General features: G+C 42.4%; 1 protein-coding gene across 1 annotated transcript in view; it reads left to right on the top strand.

The window, feature by feature from the left end:
• The first annotated feature begins 16257 nt into the window (after positions 1-16257).
• Positions 16258-21210, top strand: part of LOC107564389 (lysine-specific demethylase 4A-like) — a 16932-nt gene continuing 11979 nt past the window's right edge. The window contains exons 1-10 of the mRNA XM_016249467.1: positions 16258-16352; positions 18351-18503; positions 18588-18763; positions 18837-18951; positions 19060-19253; positions 19381-19430; positions 19525-19628; positions 20198-20335; positions 20527-20747; positions 20846-21000. Coding sequence (XP_016104953.1) covers positions 18375-18503; positions 18588-18763; positions 18837-18951; positions 19060-19253; positions 19381-19430; positions 19525-19628; positions 20198-20335; positions 20527-20747; positions 20846-21000 — 1282 coding nt within the window. The 5' untranslated portion in view covers positions 16258-16352; positions 18351-18374. The remainder of the gene's footprint in view (positions 16353-18350; positions 18504-18587; positions 18764-18836; positions 18952-19059; positions 19254-19380; positions 19431-19524; positions 19629-20197; positions 20336-20526; positions 20748-20845; positions 21001-21210) is intronic.

Here is a 21210-nt window from a genome sequence, read left to right as displayed (position 1 = left end):
CTAGGTGACACAGCTTCGACACCTGCTGCATAAGCTCGAGGACCCACACCTTGCTACAGCCTACATCACCACAGCGCACCACCTGACAGCATCCACCACGGCACCACAACCACTCCTGGAGGCACCAACAGCCAGAGAGCCACCACTGTCTCCCAGCCGTGAGTGGCAGGTGTGTGTTCGAATGTTCCGCACCTTTGACATCGCTCGTTGTTGTCTATTCTACAGACAACAATGCCCGAAAAGGGGGAATTTGTAGCGTCTGGACCAATCAAACACACAATATATATTTTGTTAGCTATATTTAACAAATACTCTGTAACACCCCTAAGTTAACAAGCCTTATGAGGACCTATGGACCCTTCCCCCGAAATGCGTAACACCCCAGGAAGCCAAACAGGCCCCTGGTTCCATGGCAACCCTGACACCAGATACATTTACGACCCGATGGAATGGAAGCAGGGAAAATCACTGCCTTTTCCATAAGGAGGAGACACAGGGCACAGCAGGAATGGACTTTTGTACTAATTAATTCATAGGAAAACCTTTCTTTGAATGAGCAGTGTATCCTTCAGGTCATGGTATATGTTGTCTTAGATATTTTTAGACTGTTTTATGCAGGCTTATGATGAAACCACTCGTTCCTGTCAATGTACATATATGTAACCCTGCCATGTTTAGTATCTATGAATTAGTCTTCTGATGATCTAAACGAGAGTGTATATTATATGTTGGTACATAGGCAATGTATTAGTGTTGTGTGTGTGTGTGTGTGTATATGTGTGTTAGACCAGTTTATGTGTTTATGTAGTATGTTAGACCAGTTTATGTGTTTATGTAGTATATTAGACCAGTTTAAGTGTTTATATAGTATGTTAGACTAGTTTAAGTGTTTATGTAGTTAATAAAGCCTTACTTATATCATACTTGACGTTGTTCAATGTTTGCTCATAACTGGAGTCACTTAATCATGCAGATTTATGCTACAAGCTCTTTGTAGAATTGTACAGTAAGAAAGTTATTTCCCTTAACCGGGAAATTAACGTTCTTAGAATTGACAGACAGTTGACCCTGAGAGGTCAAGTAAATATCTACAGCGGATCTAAATATTTATAATTAATTATAACTAGTTATGATTAATTATTCATATTTCCCCATGAGCTGAGTCACTACAAGTCAATTACTTCTCAACACTTGCACAATACTAGTAGACTGGATTGGGGCCTACCTTAGTGTCTCTGACACAGCCTCTTCCAAAGGTTTTAACTGTCTGTATAACTTTTTCAATAGATGACACTTCTTTTTTATCAGAAATTCTAATCAGTAGTAGAGCATGCTTCTCATCGACAGATGCCCTCTTTTCTCCAGTGAGAGAGTTCGTCTTAGATGAAAGTTACTGTGAAAAGCCAGGTTCAGATATACCCAGGTAAGTTAGTATGACAGAAAATGGCTATTTTACTTACCTCTAGAACAGTGGTTCTTAAACCTGGTCCTGGGGCCCCCCACTCTGCACATTTTCTATGTCTCCCTTATCTGACACACTCAGTTTAGTTCAGAGAGCTCTCTCCTAACTAGCTGATGATCTGATTCAGGTGTGTTAAATAAGGGAGACATGCAAAATATGTAGAGCGGGGGGTCCCCATGACTAGGATTAAGAATCACTGCTCTAGGATAATACCAGAGGTATCCCAGATGAGCCACCACTTTGTGTTGAGCCCCCTACCCTCCTGGGATTTACCTCTCCTAAGTTCTATTAAAGTAGAGCACCGTGTTCAGGAAATGTGTCTCTGACATATGGACAGACAGGACAGGACAGACATATGGCTCAAAACTAGAATTCTTGACTGAAACAGGATAGATAGACAGTTCATTAGTGGTCTCTTGGGAAATGACAGGGGTAATGGGACAGACATGGAGTGTTTTTGTAGTTTCTGGGCTCATGACAGACAGAGTTAACAGGTCAAAGGCGGATCTTTGGGTTATGACAAGGTTACTTGAGCCTTCAGGGAGCTTAGTTAAGGTTTCTGGGGTCGTGACTGAACTTGGGGGGCAGATAACAGGTTCATTGATTGCAATGGGACTGACAGAAACTTCAAACACATTACTTGAAAGTGGACAGACAAATGGTTCAACATTAGACTTACAGACTAAAACAGGACTGACAGAAAGTTCAAAATCAAGATCATTAGCAATATTTAGACAGACAGAAAATGTATTAGTGGCCTCTGGGCTCGTGACTTGGCTAGCAGGGCAGACAGAAGGTTCGTAGAGAGTTCATAGGCGGCCTCCTTGGCCGGAACAGGACAGGCAGAGAGTCCACAGACGGCCTCCTTGGCCGGAACAAAACAGGCAGAGAGTTCACAGATGGCCTCCATAGCTGTTACAGGACAGGCAGAGAATTCACAGACAGCCTCCATAGCCGTTACAGGACTGGCAGAGAGTTCACAGATGGCCTCCTTGGCCAGAACAGAACAGGCAGAGAGTTCACATATGGCCTCCATAGCCGTTACAGGACAGGCAGAGAATTTACAGACGGCCTCCATAGCCATTACAGGACTGGCAGAGGGGTCCCAGACGGCCTCCCTGGCCGGAACAGAACAGGACGAGAGTTTATAAGTGGATACCACTGACACCTCTGGAGGTTCTGCAGTGGATGCCGCCACCTCTAGAGGTTCTACAGCCGTACCATCAGGAAACAGGGAAAGTTCATGAATATTCTCCTTAACAAAACAGTCACAGAGTTCAGCAACGGTTCCTTCGACCGTGACATGACAGGCTGAATGTGTATTGCTGGGCGCCACCACCGCGCAAGGAGCTGAAGCGAGCACCGCCGCCTCGGGAGGTTCTGCAGCATGGGCCGCCACCTCTGGAGAAGCTGCAGCAGGCGGCATCGCCTCGAGGAACACGGCAGCGTGCGCCACAACCTCGGGAGGATCTGCAGCATCAGCTGCCACCTTGGGAGACCGCACAGTGGCCGCCGCCATTTCTAAAGTTTCAGTGGTGGTATATGCAGCCCAAATACACCATAAAGTGATACCCATCGTGGGAAGCGCTACAGGCGGGGGAAATAGTTCAGGAACTGGAGGGCTTGAGAGAGCTGGGTTAGGGATGCCAGCTGCACGTGCTGACACCAGCGGTGGGTCCTCCATGCTGGAAGCCAGTCTGGGATACTGAAGAACAGTCCTTGAGGATCTGGGTGCAACAGACAGGAAGTGACAGGACTCTGAGAGAACAGACGTGATGTGACGTGACTCTGGATGATAAGCTGTGATGTGACATGACTCTGGAAGTTCAGCTGAGACGTGACGAGACTCTGGAAGTTCAGCTGAGATGTGACGAGACTCTGGAAGTTCAGCTGAGACGTGACGAGACTCTGGAAGTTCAGCTGAGACGTGACGAGACTCTGGAAGATCAACTGTGACTTGATTTGACTCAGAAAGAGCAGCTGTGACTTGACTTGACTCATGAAGATCAACTGTGACTTGACTTTATTCATGAAGATCAGCTGTGACTTGACTTGACCCATGGCGATCAACTATGACTTGACTTGACTCATGAAGACCAACTGTGACTTGACTTGACTCATGAAGATCAACGGTGACTTGACTTAACTCGGGAAGATCAGCTGTGACATAACGGGGCGCTGTTGTGTCCGCTATTTTGTGATCAGGCTCCGCTGTCGCCACCATTTTGTGAGCGTGCTCTAGTGCACAAGCGGACTCTGTGTCATGACAGTGTCTATGACAGTGTGACATGGATCAATGAAACCTCAATAAAGAGATGCTTTACAGACCCCTACAGTAAACGGGTCTATAACCCTATATGGTTAAACTCTGCAGGACTTTGGCCCTCCAGGAACAAGATTGGTCACCCCTGAGGTTACTGAAAGGTATACCTCAGACTATGCACAAGTTATTAGAATTGCAAAATAAAGCAATTAAAATAAATACTTTAACAAATAACATCTGCTGCCACCTGTAAGTGCTTCCAAAGCGCTATCTCCTTCCATGGTGCCAGAGGAACTCTGAATCATGCAGAGATTCAGGGCGCTATCTGGGTGTTGTACTCTCCCTCAGTGCCAGATGAACTCTCGATTGCGAGGGTCCAGGTAATTAAAAAAGCTTATTCTGGATCAGAATGATCTGGATTTGGAAATCCAATGTTTTGCCGTCCAGGATCAGGTAATCCATCTTATTTTTCTGCTGGTTTTTCAAAGCAAAATTGGATTGGATCACAATGCTCCAGTACACACTTTTTTAAATGACCAAATCTGGATTACTACTGCCCTATGGAGCCCCTAAGGGACACGGTAATGGAAAAATATATGAGATAGAAAAAAATGAGAATGCTGTTGAGAACTCGCTGTTGAGAACGCACTCAGGAGGATGCGCTCAGGATAGACAGTTCGGACATTGCGGTGAAAATCAGAGGTAAAAAATTATATAAATACTGTTCAGTTTCTTGCACAGACCGATCGTTTTGTGTCTTTACAGATCAATGTATCATCATGAGCCGCAGGGTTTTATTTGGTTTTGTTTGTGTGTTTTTTTGACTCCCAAAGCCGTGATTCCCATCCACTTACTGATAGACTGCAACGGAAGAAACAAAGTCACCCACATCTTGGATGCCCTGGGGGTAAGCAGATAAACATCAAAGTTGCAGTGTTGCGCAGTGTTATTCTATGTGGTGTGTGCTGTGACTGCCTAATCATTTTCACAAATACATGCCATAAAATAAAAGGATAACATGAAAATATGTATATAAAATACCAAAAAACATGGTTATTGGTTACTATAGTCAAACCATGGTAAAAACAGCATGTTTTGCTACACTAACCATCGTTTAACCTTGGTATTTGTAGTAAAACTGTGGTTATAAGCTACAATTGGTAATAAATCGCCAAAAAAAACAAAACATGGTTAGCCTCCTATACTTTTACTATAGTAATGCCATTGCTAATTTTCGTAAGGGATTGTGTATAATAATATGAAATAAATGTTTTAATAGATTATGACATCACAAAATATCAGGGAGTGAGATTTATTTGATTGTGATGCGAAGGAGGGTTACTGTAAGCCCCATCAAAACTGGGTTGGACGGGACTAATGACAGATCACTGCAGGATAAGTAGTGTAGCCTATCTGTGCTACCCGCTCAGTGCTACCTCCTGTAGTCCGTCTGTTTATCGGTCATATACATCTTCACATTAGGTTTTTTAACTTATTAGAAGTACAGAACGCCACACAGCAACTTTTCGGCATTGCACCAAGCAAAAATCAATCGAAATCATCAGAAAAAGTAAAGATCAAGCGCCTAACAAGGTCTCCGTGTGTTAATTCGAATGGTTTGTTTTCCCCCACGGCATAAACGGTTATGACGTTTTTGTGGGCATTTCCAGCAATGCCGAACAAGTCTATAATTGTCATGTGTATGTTCCCATTGAGTTCCTGTTTTCCTTATTTGGTCCTTCCAGTTCCTTTTCCCATTATTAGTATCACCTGTTCCTTGTTGTTAGTTATCCCCATCACCTGTCTGCCCCTCGTTATCTGCCCTATTTAGTTCTAGCCCATTCTGTTCTCCCTTGTCTGGATGTGTTTATGTCCCCTCCTTGTGCTACGTGTGATTCCCTGAAGAGAATATTTTGTACTCCTCTTTGTTTTGTACTCCTGGTCTCCTCGTTCCTCGCTCCGTGCTCCTCACAGTAGCGACCCGTGACAGAATTCTGGACCACACAAAAGTGAATGGCGACTTTTCCTCGCTTTTGTTTTTTCCGCCTTTTTGAAAAGTTTTTTTGTTTTCCCCGCGGCTATTTAAATTGCTGCTCGGTTCTCCACCTAAGCTCACCTAGATCTCCCCTTTGTCAAGTATTCCTGGGAGTTCTGCAGGCTCGCCGCAGCTACGGCCCTCGATGATGCCACCATTAATTCTCTGTTTTGGCTCGGGGCCAACTACCATCGCCCCTTGGACCTCCCAGACACCACGGGACTGAGCTGGAGGGAAGGAATCCTCCTGTGTCTGGAGAGTGTCCTGCCTCGTGCCAGAACCAGCCCGCTGTCCGCGGCCTACTCTAGTTCACCGGCCGTTAATATGACAAGCCCAACGAACATTAATAAGGCAAGCCCACTGAACATTAATATGGCAAGCCCGCCAAGCGTTCATGTGACCCCAGAATCTGCTCTAGAAAGCTTTCCTTCATCTCCTGAGTCTCCTGAGTCTCCGCTGGTTCCGTCCAGCTCTCCATCGTCTCCTGAGTCTCCTTCGTCTCCGCTGGTTCCGTCCAGCTCTCCATCGTCTCCATCGCCTCCGCTGGTCCCGTCCAGCCCTCCTTCGTCTCTAGAGTGCCCCCAGAGCCAGTTCCAGCCCCAAAACTCACTCCAGTGCCAGCTCCTCGAAAGAGCTTTGCTGTGCCTGCTCCTCCAGAGCACCCTCCAGTGCCAACACCCCGTAAGCGCTACCCTGATCCCCAGTTCAGCCCAGGAAGGGCTCCTGATCCCGAGTTAAGCCCAGGGAGGGCTCCTGTTTCCCCGTTAAGCCCAGGGAGGGCTCCTGATTTCTCGTCTAGCCCATGGAGGGCTCCTGTTCTCGAGTTAAGCCCATGAAGGGCTCCTGATCCCCAGTTCAGCCCAGGGAGGGCTCCTGATCCCCAGTCTAGCCCAGGGAGGGCTCCTGTTCCCCATTCTAGCCCAGGGAGGGCTCCTGATCCCCAGTCAAGCCCAGGGAGGGTTCCTGATCCCCAGTCAAGGCCAGGGAGGGCTCTTGATCCCCAGTCAAGCCCAGAGAGGGCTCCAGATCCCCAGTCAAGCCCAGGGAGGGCTCCAGCCCCAAGACTCGCCCCAGTGTCTGTTCCAGTACCAAGACTCACTCCAGTGCCAGCTCCTCGAAAGTGTTTTGCTGTACCGGCTCCTCCAGCGAACCCTCTAGTGCCAGCACCACGTAAGCGTTACCCTAATCCCCAGTTCACCCCAGGAAGGGCTTCTGATCCCCAGTTCAGCCCAGGAAGAGCTCCTGTTCCCGAGTATAGCCCACGGAGGGCTCCTGATCCCGAGTTAAGCCCAGGAAGGGCTCCTTATCCCCAGTTCAGCCCAGGAAGGGCTCCTGTTCCCGAGTTAAGCCCAGGGAGGGCTCCTGTTTCCCCGTTAAGCTCAGGGAGGTCTCCTGATCCCCAGTGAGGGATCCTGTTCCCGAGTATAGCCCACGGAGGTTCCAGATACCCCGTGAAGTCCAAGGAGGGCTCCAGATTCCCAGTTTAGCCCAGGGAGGGCTCCTGTTCCCCATTCTAGCCCAGGGAGGGCTCCTGACCCCCAGTCAAGCCCAGGGAGGGCTCTTGATCCCCAGTCAAGCCCAGGGAGGGCTCCAGATCCCCAGTCAAGCCCAGGGAGGGCTCCAGCCCCAAGACTCGCCCCAGTGTCTGTTCCAGTACCAAGACTCACTCCAGTGCCAGCTCCTCGAAAGTGTTTTGCTGTACCGGCTCCTCCAGCGAACCCTCTAGTGCCAGCACCACGTAAGCGTTACCCTAATCCCCAGTTCACCCCAGGAAGGGCTTCTGATCCCCAGTTCAGCCCAGGAAGAGCTCCTGTTCCCGAGTATAGCCCACGGAGGGCTCCTGATCCCGAGTTAAGCCCAGGAAGGGCTCCTTATCCCCAGTTCAGCCCAGGAAGGGCTCCTGTTCCCGAGTTAAGCCCAGGGAGGGCTCCTGTTTCCCCGTTAAGCTCAGGGAGGTCTCCTGATCCCCAGTGAGGGCTCCTGTTCCCGAGTATAGCCCACGGAGGTTCCAGATACCCCGTGAAGTCCAAGGAGGGCTCCAGATTCCCAGTTTAGCCCAGGGAGGGCTCCTGTTCCCCAGTTAAGCCCAGGGAGGACTTCAGATCCCCAGTTAAGCCCCGGGAGGGCTCCTGATACCCCGTTTAGCCCAGGGAGGGCTCCTGATCCTCAGTCAAGTCCAGGGAGGGCTCCAGCCCCAGAGCTCGCTCCAGTGCCGGTTCCAGCCCCAGAGCTCGCTCCAGTGCCCGCTTTCTAGAGCGCCATCTAGTGCCCGCTCAGGATTCCTAGATTTCCCCAAGAAAATTTTGTCGGGGAGGCCATATACCCATGGCCGAGCCAGCTAAGGCCACTGATGATCCGCCATGGTCTCCTGAGTCCCCTGATCCGCCATGGCTCCCTGAACTGTCTGCTCCGCCATGGCCTCCTGAGTCCCCTGATCTCCCCTGGAGGCTCTCCTTGTCTCCACCCTATTCCAGGCGCCCGACCCCGTCTGGGAGGGGGGCGATCTGTCACATGTATGTTCCCATTTAGTTTCTGTTTTCCTTATTTGGTCCTTCCAGTTCCTTTTCCCATTATTAGTATCACCTGTTCCTTGTTATTAGTTATCCCCATCACCTGTCTGCCCCTCGTTAGCTGCCCTATTTAGTTCTAGCCCGTTATGTTCTCCCTTGTCTGGATGTGTTTATGTCCCCTCCTTGTGCTACATGTGATTCCCTGAAGAGAATATTAAACCCCTTTGTTTTGTACTCCTGGTCTCCTCGTTACTCACTCCGTGCTCCTCACAGTAGTGACCCGTGACAATAATAGTAATTAATAGTATTTTTTCCATACTGTGGAAGTATTTTTTCCAGCAACTGTGTTTTTTTTTAAGTGAACTGTCCCTTTAAAAATGTTTAATATGTAATAAAATATTTAAATGCTTTTGTATTTTTTTAATTTATTTTATTTATTCATTCATTTATTCATTCATTTATTTTGTCGTATTATTTATTGGTATTGTAAAAAAAAAAGATTACCAAAGTAAAATTATACATGCGCCCATGCATGCATACAAATTTGCTTACTTAGACGTCACTTTATATTCAGTATTTATTTATAATTCCCCATGTTAATGGGTCCAACTCATTTGTCTTAAAAATGCAACATTTAAACTGAGACAAAATGAAAGTTTACAATGATCGTATTCCTGTTATTAACTGAACAACATAAGATAATGAATTGTGTATGGCAGACAGCAGGTATAATGAATATAGCTGTTAGATTTGAAGGAGAGGGAGGAATAAAGAAAATTGACCCGAGTAAATTAACAAAAATCATCAAAGGACAAATTGGAGAAGTTAAATATGCTAGATTTCTAGGAGATGGGAACTTGTTAATTGGATGTAATAATAAAGACCAAATGGAGAAGGCTAGAAAACTAACAAATGTTGGAAAAGTAAAAGTTCTTAAGGTTGTAAGAGTTGGGGGAAAGAGAATCAATGGATGCAAGGGTGTGATCTATGGAGTTCCCATTCATGTTAATATAAGAGAACTAGTGGAAAACATTAAAGTGGAAAATGGCACAGTGACAAGCGTAAGAAGAATGACGAAAGGGATAGAGAAAAAGGAAACAGAATCTGTACTAATCGAATTTGAGGAGAAAGAGATACCCAAGCAGGTTTATTTTGGCTTTGTAAGATATAATGTAAGGGAGTATGTAACAAAACCAATGAGATGTTACAAATGTCAAGAGTTTGGACATATAGCCAAAATGTGCAAAGGGAAGCAAAGATGTGCTAGATGTGGGGTGGGGGGGGGGCATGACTATGGGAAGTGTGGTGAGGGAACAAAATCAAAGTGTTGTAACTCTGGAGGAAATCATAGCTTACTGGGGATGTGAGGTACTTAAAAAAGAAGTGGAGGTGCAACAGATAAGGTTAAAAGAGAAGGTATCATATGCTGATGCAGTTAAATTGGCTGGAAAGGAAAAACAGAATAAGGAGGGAAGAGGGAATATAAAGCAAGGAAAAAAGTAAATGAGCAGCAAGATAAGAAGAATGCATGGAAAGAGAAGAAGAAACTGGTCACATTCATTGCAGGAGTAATAAATGCAACATTTGAAATAAAATCAAAAACAGAAAGGATTCAGGTGATTGTGAAAGCAACAGAACATCATTTGGATATGATAGGACTGAAGTGGGAGGATATAAATGAATTGAGGATGCAAGCAAGTCAAGAGAATTCATGTGCTGGGTGATAATATTAATAATGTTAATTTTGCAATGGAATGCAAGAAGTCTATTGGCTAACAGACAAGACTTTAACCAATTTGTTGCTAGTAAGAGAAAAGTACCTGAGGTTATATGTGTACAAGAGACTAGGTTAAAAACTCAATTCGATTTAGTCTTATATGATTATGCGGCAGTACGACATGATAGAAGAGAGAAGGGAGGAGGAGGATGTGCAGCATTTATAAAACAGGGTGTATCATACCAAGTATTAGGTATAGGAAATGAACAAGAATATGTGGTAATAAAAGTGTGGGCTGGAAAGAAGGAGTTGGTGATAGTAAATTATTATAATCCTTGTCAAAGACTAGAGGTAAGGAAACTTGACGAGATAGAGGGACAAGATTGTAGAAACATGGTATGGTGTGGGGATTTTAATTGGCATAATACATTGTGGGGGAGTGATAGAACTGACATTTATGGTCAAATAATTGAAGAAATGTTAGATGAGAAGAACTTAGTGTGTCTAAATAATGGTGAATGTACAAGAATAGATGTTAACATGGGGAAAGAGTCAGTACTGGATCTTACACTAGTATCAAACAGCATTGCAGCAATATGTGATTGGTCAGTGTATAGAGAAGGAACAATTGGCAGTGATCATTATCCAGTATGGTGCAGAATAAATATAGAGGTAATATTAAGTATAGAAAATATAAGTGACAAGTGGAATCTTGGAAAAGTGGATTGTGGAAAATTTCAGGACAAAAGTAATAGATATCTAAGTCAAACTAATTTTGAAATTGATGTTGAAACATTAGATTACAAAATAAAGCAAGGTATAATATTAGCAGCAACAGAGGCTATCCCAAAGATCAGGCAGACAGGTATAAATGCGGGCAAGACACAAGAAGAAACCTAAGGCTAGCGGAGGTCAACGATTGGCAAACAGAATCAAAGGGGCGAGACTAGAGGGATAAGTCCAGGTACAAGGCAAGGTCCAGGCAGGGGCAAACAGTATCAAAATAGGGCAAACGAGAGGAGGAATCCGAGAGACACAGGCGAAGATCAAGAAACGAGAACACAGACAAGGCAAGACTAAGGTGAGGCTATGACAAACTAAACAGGCTCCGTAGTGTAGCTATCGCTAGGGGAGTGATAAACGCTAAGCAATACTCGGCAGAGGGAAGGGATCAGAGTGAGTGTTAAATAGGGAGTGAGTCATATGAAACCTGGTACAGCCGCCATTTCAGTCACAGACATTGTGTTGCGTTCTTCCTCCGCGACACCCACAGTAAACAAAGATCCAACAGTCAACAAAGCATAATCCATAAACTGAGCGAGTGACGAACGTGGACCCTAAGCATAGACCTAAGAGGCTGGTTAATGCCATCGCAGAAAAACTCTATCAATACACAGTCTGGTAAATCAGAATAGTGAGCGATGGCTAAAAACTCTTGAGTATAGTTCTCCAATGATCGTGTGCCCTGTTTAAGGGCTAATAAAATTCTTGCTGTGTCCATACCTGGCCAATGTCCACTTGAACAGCTGCTGGATCCTTGTGTGGCCGAGTATTCTGTTACGGGGCTGACAAGACTTGAGACGTGTGGATCCATGTGCAAGCTATTTATTAGCAGAAGACAGAGACGTGGTCACAGAACAGGCATGGGTCAGAGAATGGCAGACAGGTATAAGGCGGGCAAGACACAAGAAGACACCTAAGGCTAGCGGAGGTCAACGATCGGCAAACAGAATCAAAATAGGGCAAACGAGAGGAGGAATCCGAGAGACACAGGCGAAGATCAAGAAACGAGAACACAGACAAGGCAAGACTAATGCTGAGTTCACACTGCACGATATTAGTGCTCGTTCACGCGAGTGACAATCACGCAGTGTGAATTATCAAAGACACGTCGCCGAAGCCAGCAAAATATTTGGCATGCTAAATATCTGGAGCTGTCGGCGATTCACAATCACGCTGTGTGAAATTAGTTCTGACTGAAAAACACATTGGCGATGACCTACAGCCAATGAGAGACCAAGATACAGGGCAGAGGGAAGTTTGGGGCGGAATTATAGACCAGAATATCGGTATTTTAATATATATATGAACGATTATATCATACAGAAACAAGCAGAAACATTTGCTTGACCAGACACAACATCAGCATAACAGTTACTGCAAAATTATTTACCTCCAACTCTCTTTGCAGAACACCCAATCCCTGTTCCCTGCATCTCCCTCCTGCATAATCAGGTTTTCTTTTTCTCCTTGTAGCCGGAAATCAGCTCACAGACAATTTGCGGGTTATATATTTTGTTCTTAAATAATTACAGTCTTGCTGGAGAACTTCGGTCTGACGCACGCAGGTTCTCGCGTTATTTCTTTATCACTTCTCGCGTGCGTTTTGTTGTGAAACGTAGTTTGCAGACCAGACAGAGCTGTCGGCGATTCTTCCTATTGTGAAGTCATGCAGTGTGAAACCCCCTGTCGCGGATCCATCGTGCAATGTGAACACAGCAGCAACTGAATGCTATCCCAGATAGTCACGCAGTGTGAAAACAACGGCGATCCGACGAGTTTGAAAATCGTGCAGTGTGATCTCGGCATAAGGTGAGGAGGCTATGACAAACTAAACAGGCTCCGTAGTGTAGCTATCACTAGGGGAGTGATAAACGCTAAACAATACTCAGCAGAGGGAAGGGATCAGAGTGAGTGTTAAATACGGAGTGAGTCATATGAAACAGCTGTGTGCAATAAGTGCTGTGTGCAAATCAGTGCTGTGTGCAATCAGTGCAATGAATGATGAGATATGTAGTCCGGGGTGATATGCAACAGGGTGTAGTGCGAGAGTCAATGAAAATGGAAAGGGTGATGGCTAGCAGACGGAAGTTCATGGACCGGATTCGTGACAGGAATGGAGTTATCCAGTTATGATAGAAGGAAATGAAACTGCAGTAACTAATACAGAAAAGGTAGAGATGTTGGCAAAAGCTTTTGTTAAAATAAATAGTTCTAATAATTTGTCAGAGGAGGGGAAAAGAGGTAGAGAAAGAACAAAGGAAGAGAATAGGGGTGCATTAAGCAGGAAAAATAATGGAGATGGAGGACAAGATGTCCCTTTTAACATGGGAGAACTGCAAAGGGCATTGAATAGGACAGGGAAAACTGCGCCAGGGACAGACAAATTATGGTACAGTATGCTAAAACATTTAAGTCTAGAAAGTCAGGAGAAACTACTGATGTTGTATAACAGAGTGTGGGAGGAGGGAAGGTTACCAAAAAGTTGGAAAGAGGCAGTAATTATTCCAATAAGCAAGCCTGGCAAAGATCCAAGAAGTCCGGGAAATTACAGGCTAATTGCACTAACGTCACATATTTGTAAGTTAATGGAGTGCATGATCAATTAAAGACTTATGTATTTTCTGGAGAGTAAAGATATAATTGCCAGTTGTCAAAGCGGATTTAGAAAAGGAAGAAATACAATGGATCTGGTAATAAATTTGGAGGATGAGATAAGAAAAGCTCAAGTAAACAAAGAGACAGTGGGAACAGTGTTTTTGATGTGGAGAAGGCATACGACATGATGTGGAGGGAGGGACTTTTAATTAAATTGCATTTAATGGGAGTTGGAGGGAAAATATTAAATTGGATCATGGATTTTTTTTAATGGAAGGATTATACTTCCTATTATACATGATTAATGATACATACTCAGAGCTTCCAGTGGATATGGGGAGATCCCTGTTTGCAGATGATGGAGCTATATGGAAGAGAGGAAGAAACGGCGAATTTATAAACAAGAAATTACAAAAGGAAATTAATCAAGTTGAAGAGTGGGGGACAAAATGGGGATTTAAGTTCTCAGTGGAAAAAACAAAAGTAATGATCTTTACAAATAAAAAGAAGGCTAAGGAATGCAAGGTGGAAATATATGGAACCACTTTAGAGAAAGTAGAGTGTTTTAGATTCTTGGGAGTATATTTTGACATAAAACTAACAGGGAGGGAACATATAAAGTACACAGTGTATAAATGTAAAAAAGTGCTTAATGCAATGAGGTGTCTTGCAGGATTGGAATGGGGAGCAAGTTTTTCAGCTCTGAAATATATTTATATTGCACTAATAAGGTCTAAATTAGATTATGGTTGTACTGTGCATGGGTCAGCAGCAAAATCTGTGTTAAATGAATTGGATGTTGTGCAGGCACGAGCTTTAAGAATATGTTTAGGGACAATCAGAACTTCCCCAGTGTGTGCACTTCAGGTTGAAGCAGGTGAAATGCCTCTATGGCTACAAAGGAAACAACTGGTAGCCAACTATTGGATTAATTTAAGAGGGCATGGGGAAAACCATCCAACGAAAAAGGTGCTACAGAATTGTTGAGAGAAGGAGAGGAGGAAAAAAGAAAGTTTTGGCTGGACAGGAGATTTAGCAAAAGAAATAGACATATATGACAAAGAATTTGCTAGTACACTGAAAAAAATGTTTAATTCATCCAATTAAAAAAATGTAGGGCAAGTTATTTATTTTTCATTGGCTCAAGTTAAAAATATATAGATGTGAATCATTACCCTAAATTTTTTTAATTGGATGAATGAAACATTTTTTTCAGTGTACTGTGGTGTGGACTAACAAACCAATCTGGACAATGGAAAATACAAAGGTGGACATAGAGCTTCTAATAATAAAAGGCAGCAGTAGGAGTACAGATATAGTCAGTGAATATTATAGATATATGGACAATATGCACAAAGATAGTATTAATTTTAGTAAATAATTTTTACAGATGGATCAAAGGATTTACAAACAGAGGCAACAGGATCTGCTGTATATATCCATAGATATCATGTGGGAGTAAACAAAAGAACGTCTGACAGCTTAAGTGTGTATCCAGTCGAGTTATATGCTGTATTAATAGCATTCGAATGGTTTGAACAATCCAGATGGGACAACGTTGTAATATGTAGTGATTCTGTATCTGCCCTCATGAGTATAAAGTCTGGGGTAACTAGAAACCATCAGGAATTACTTTATGAGATTTTATTTTCAAACTCAAGAATAAGCAAGCAAGGGAAAAACATCATATACATGTGGGTGCCAGCGTATGTGGGCATCCAGGGAAATGAGAAAGTAGACAGACTGGCAAAAGAAGCAACAAAAAAAGAACATGTTGATGTCAAAATTAAATTATCAAAAACAGAAAGGAAGAGTTTAGTGTGGAAAAAGATAATGCAAAAATGGCAGCATCACTGGGATAATTATATCAAAGGGAGACATCTGTACATGATACAAAATATGATAGGTATGGAAAGTAAGAAGGGAAATAAAAGGAAGGAACAAGTCATAATAAATAGACTGAGGATTGGACATTGCAAGCTAAACAAAACTCTTCATGTTATAGGAAAACACCCGACAGGACTATGTGATGAATGTCAGGAGGAGGAATCAATTAAGCACATCTTAATTGAGAAATATATACAAGAAAGGCAAGAGTTCAAGAATCACGGGAAATAGGTATAGTAGAGTATAATGTTAAAAATATAGTAACATACAGAAATAATTAGTTTAAGTATTTGCTATTGACTGTTCAAATGCGCATTGTGTGTTTGTGTGAGCGAGAGAGCGAGAGCGCAAGAGCGAGAGCGAGAGAGAGAGGGGTCACATCACAGTGGAGTCAGCTGTCTTAACCGTGGCTTGTGTACTGCAAACACATATTCATCACTGTGTCTGTCACGAAACTCTGTTCCCCTTTCGGGCTCTGTCTTTACATTTATTTTGAAAGATGAAGCTCGCGATTATGGTAAGGGGCGTTACATTTCCGACGAGTGCTTGCGGTGTTCGGCCAATCCCAATGGACTGGGTCAGCTGGCCAATCAGAGCAGACTGTGCTTGTCGGAAGGAGGGACTTTGTAGAAAACGAAGCGTTTGAGAGAAATGGGGCATAGAGGACTTACAATAATGTACAGTATTTGAAAAATAATGTGTTTTTTGAACATTAAAGCATGTCAACATATTCTGTTACACCAAATACACAAAATAACGATCTTTAAAAAAAAGCATCATATGACCCCTTTAAGATATAGTAAGTTAAAGTGAGACAGCAGATGGCAGTAATGCAACACTATGGATGCCAACTGCCGTCAATGAAGAAGAAGAAGGCAGACAGCAGGCAGGCAGCTGTAAACGTGACAGTGATTTGATTGGTTATGGTGACTCTGGCGTGGGTGGACCTATGGGGTGGACCAATAATAGTAAACAAATCCCGTGCGCGCATGCGTGGTGCGTGAGTGCTGATGGAGGTTTGTCAGGAGAAGCATCTGCTGTTAGCTAAACATCTCTAGTTAGGTTGAGGGCAGTTATTAGGGTTTTGTTCGACAGAGTCAGTAAGTATTTTTATATATTACCTCCTTCTTATTTTCTACATTTACGCAATTTCTATAATTTACGGTTTAAAATCATTGATAATAGTGGTAAAGTTGCTATCTTCGAAGAGCTAACGGTTGCACTTTCACTACTGCAACCAACAGCTAGTTTCCTCACTTGCGCAGGTTTTATATTATATTCATCATTTGTACTTATTACGTTGTGTATACCATATCGTGCACTTTATATTGTTTGAATCTTTTAACTTATCTGATGTTTTTGTACATGATAATGTTTACGTTTGGCCTAACTCGTTAGCTTAGCCACACGACTTTTAAAGAGACGCAGGCTTTAGCCAATCAGCATCAAAGCTTCTGAATACGAGGCGGTGCGTGCGAATGGGCGTGGCGTGCATTGTGTACACGCTTTACAGGCTGCACTGGACGAAAATGAGGTTTTGTCTCCCTGTCATAGCCATATAAGGCTTATTTGCCAGTCTGTTCACATGTGGTTTGATATTTTTCACACAGTTCTGTGAAATAAGTCTAAAACAGGGGAAGTTAATGAAACCTAGCAACCCAGCATGTAAATAATGTAATGCCTGTGGTTTAAATTAAGCCACAGTGACTTGTCTGGATGTTTATATAATATTGAGAATATTGCAAAGATGAAGTCATTTTTAACATTAAGAGACATGGAGTCTGTAATGCATGCTTTTATCTCATCCAGATTAGATTATTGTAATGTATTGTACTTGGGTGTTTCACAGTCTCTATTGTCTCGTCTTCAACTTGTACAAAATACTGCTGCTCGATTGTTAACTGGAACAAGGAAGAGGGAACATATTTCACCAGTGTTGATCTCTCTCCACTGGCTCCCAGTTAAATATCGTATCCATTTTAAAACATTATTGTTTGTTTATAAGGGTTTCCATGGGCTGGCTCCATCATATATCTTCGATCTCCTTCTGTTCCATTGTAATGCCTCCAGGGAACTTCGATCAACTAGTAGTCTTCAGTTGACTGTTCCAAGGACACACTTTAAATCAAAAGGAGATCGTGCCTTTTCAGTGGCTGCTCCACAGCTATGGAACAAGTTGCCACCCTATATAAGAACTGCACCAACATACGCTGATTTTAAGTCTCTTCTTAAAACTTATTAATTTACTGTTGCTTATGGTCATAAGTAAGCGCAGTGGCATAACTGTAGTGTACTCTCTGTCGCTGTGTTCTATGTTTACTTTTGTATTTTTGTTATATGCTTAAATTTTGTACAGCACTTTGGCCAACAGCTGTTGTTTTTAAATGTGCTCTATAAATAAATATGACTGACTGACTGTGAACTCACTTGAAGAGTTTAGTAAAATCTTGCCAGGAAAATGTTTAGAATTTTTATCATGTTAATGTAAAAAATCTTGTGTGATATAACTTGTGTTTGCTGGTTTTTATTGTATTTGTTATACTTGTAATTTTTAAATAGTTTTTGCCATGAAAATAGCCTTTGATGCTGACATGGCATTAAATAAATATATTTACTATACTTGTATAATATTGTTAAGTCATCCCATATATTATATAGCAAGGGCTTTCAAACTGAGATCCTGCGCCCTCTTAAGTTTTTAGGGGGTCCTTGGAAAAGTTAGAAAGATGTGAAAGATTATAAATAAATGTGTAAATAAAAATACAAGCAGTGCAATAGAAAAAGTAGAAAAAATCATTCTAAATATTTTAGGCATATTTAATATTCAAGTCACAGTATAAATTTGTTTTTTAATGCAACTAACGATGTAGTTGCTTTTTAAATTTTAGGATACTTGTTCCTTGCGCTAGGAGATCCTCTGTGGCATCTAAAAGATTGAAAACCCATGTTATATAGTGCATGAAACTTGATCATTTTTAATGTCCAATAATATTTGAAACATACTTTTTATATTTATGAAATTTAATTATTTGCTAATATAGTACGTTTTATATTAGCTGCATATTGAAATATTACAATCCAATCAATTTGTCATACAGGTGCTGAGGACTTGGCTGGCCAAAATGGCGTCCGACATGCCGGTTTCAAGGGGTATAATGACCTTTTACCCCACAATTGAAGAATTCAAGAACTTCAACCGCTACATTGCGTATATGGAGTCCCAAGGTGCACACAAGGCAGGCCTGGCCAAGGTGAGAGGAAAACGCAGTGTAGCCTAAGCTTCTTCTGTTAAAAAAAAAAAAGTGCATAAAATTGTTGATTTTGCTTGACTGCAGATCGTCCCGCCCAAAAACTGGAAGCCTCGACGTTCATACGATGACATTGATGACTTGCTGATACCTGCACCGATTCAGCAGGTTGTGACTGGGCAGTCAGGGCTGTTCACCCAGTACAACATCCAAAAAAAAGCCATGACTGTGAAAGAGTTCCGTAAAACAGCCAACAGTGACAAGTAGGTCTTGTTAACCTTGTTACTCATTTTCCAGTGGAAATTGATTATAAACCTCATCTGCCCTCCCTGTAAGGTTTTGCAGTCCTCGGTATGATGATTTTGAAGAGCTTGAAAGGAAATACTGGAAAAATTTAACCTTTAACCCTCCTATATATGGAGCTGATGTGAATGGGACCCTTTATGACCCAGTGAGTAAACACTCGTAGGCAATCTGAATGAGTTCTGTATGGTTTCACTTTTGGTTTGAGTACTCTGTGATGTGAATGGAGTCATTTTCTTTTTCATGTCTTACACAGGATGTCAAAGAATGGAATGTAGGGCACTTGAATACCATCCTTGACACCGTGGAGCATCACAGTGGGATCACTATAGAAGGAGTGAACACACCCTACCTCTACTTTGGAATGTGGAAAACCACTTTTGCTTGGCACACTGAGGACATGGATCTCTATAGCATTAATTACTTACATTTTGGGGAACCAAAGTCTTGGTAAGTTTGCTTGTCAAAAATACAAAAATAATTTGTAGATGAAATGTGAACCCCGGGCCATAAAACGGGTTGCTGTAATTGTCTGTCCTTATGCCAAGTGCTAAATATGTCTGGAATGATCTCACAGGTACTGCGTGCCCCCCGAACATGGAAAACGACTAGAGCGGTTAGCCAAAGGTAAACAGCCTTTTGTGTCCTCAATTCTGTACAAGAAAATATTTTGCTCAATTTACATTTGCTCATATATATTGCTTCCTATTGTCTTCCTAAGGCTTTTTCCCTGGAAGTTCACAAAACTGTGAAGCATTCCTTAGGCACAAGATGACTCTTATTTCACCCTCAATTCTAAAGAAGTATGGCATTCCTTTTGAAAAGGTATGTTGTTGTGAGTGCATTTTGCCCCACTGATGACTTGATTTTTGTCATTAGTAGATCTTATTAGGCCTGTTTCACACTAGATGTGTACACAGACACAGTGAAAACACAGCATGTTAAATGCATATTATGTGTGGGACAGTGGGAGGGGAACACGGTCGCATCTGGGGCTGTAGTACTCGAGTCCGGTCTTCTATACATTTTTCTATGGTCTCGGACTTTGGACTCGACAAAGCTGGACTTGACTACAGCTCTAGTCGCATCACAGCAGAGTATGCTGCCTAACATAAATCAAAGCATGTGGCATACAGTTCTCAGAAGAGAACACCTAAAAAAGGTGGCACAATGGACAATACTTATCTGTATTTGCTGAACATAAGTCGAGGTTCATCTGCGCTCACAAACGTTGCCGGTATGAAAGCACAACAGTACGGTGCTGCTTGCATTCTTCTTATGCATCCAGTATAAAGCTGGCCTTAGGCGTCCTGTTTCCTCAATGTACATTTGTTTGTATTTGTAAATCAATTTAAGAAGGTTTTGTGATATAGTTGTTCATTCATGCTTTGCAGATCACTCAGGAGGCTGGAGAGTTCATGATAACATTTCCATATGGCTATCATGCAGGGTTTAACCATGGTTTCAACTGTGCTGAATCTACCAACTTTGCCACAAGACGATGGATTGACTATGGAAAGCAAGCTATAATGGTAATAATGAATGAATAAATAAATAACCATTCACAAGTTTAGGGTTGGGTAAATCACAGGAGTAAATAAAGTTTGAAAATTCATTAAAATAGAAAAAAAAATTCTGAATTGTAATTTTTCACAATATTACTGTTTTTGTGGCAAGTTCAAAAAACAACAGTGCATCAATCTTGGTATTTTTTCCCCCTCAGTGTTCTTGTAGAAAAGACATGGTGAAGATCTCCATGGATGTGTTTGTAAGGAAATTTCAGCCTGAACGGTACGAGTTGTGGTTGGCGGGGAAGGACAATGCTCCCATTGACCACTCCAAGCCTACGCCCGAAGCAGCTGAGTTTTTAGGTGGAGAGGCTGAGAAAAGTGGTGCTCAGGAACTCTGCTTTGAGAACCAAAGTAGTGAAGGACAAAAAAAGAGGTGATAAACACTCACTAAACTCTCATTTTCACGTACTGATATGTGAAAAGAAATCATGTTATATCAGTTTTAAATGTTGCTTTTTCCAATTAAATTAGCTTGGCTAAACAAAGGATAGGAACCAAAAGACACCGAGTGTGTCTGGATTTACCAGAGGAAGTTCTTCCAAAGAGTGAAACGAACGATGAGGAGGCTGAATATGGGAAGAAGAGCCGCTTGACTACATACACAGAACAATGCAGAGAGTATCCAGGTGCGTTATGTTGTAATGGTCTAAATTATAAATAAATTAAAAAAACGATTTTTATCGCAGTACTCAGGGTTTGCAGTGACAAAGTCACCATAAGTTGATAATTTTTAGAATTGACAAACTAAGGCAACTTTAAGTGATATATATATATATATATATATATATATATATATATATATATATATATATATATATATATATATATATATATAT

This window comes from Sinocyclocheilus grahami, unplaced genomic scaffold, assembly GCF_001515645.1.
Source record: "Sinocyclocheilus grahami isolate Dianchi unplaced genomic scaffold, SAMN03320097.WGS_v1.1 scaffold929.1, whole genome shotgun sequence".
NCBI lineage: Eukaryota > Metazoa > Chordata > Actinopteri > Cypriniformes > Cyprinidae > Sinocyclocheilus > Sinocyclocheilus grahami.
The sequence above is the reverse complement of the archived record's forward strand: the minus strand, read 5'-3'. Positions and strand labels throughout refer to the sequence as shown.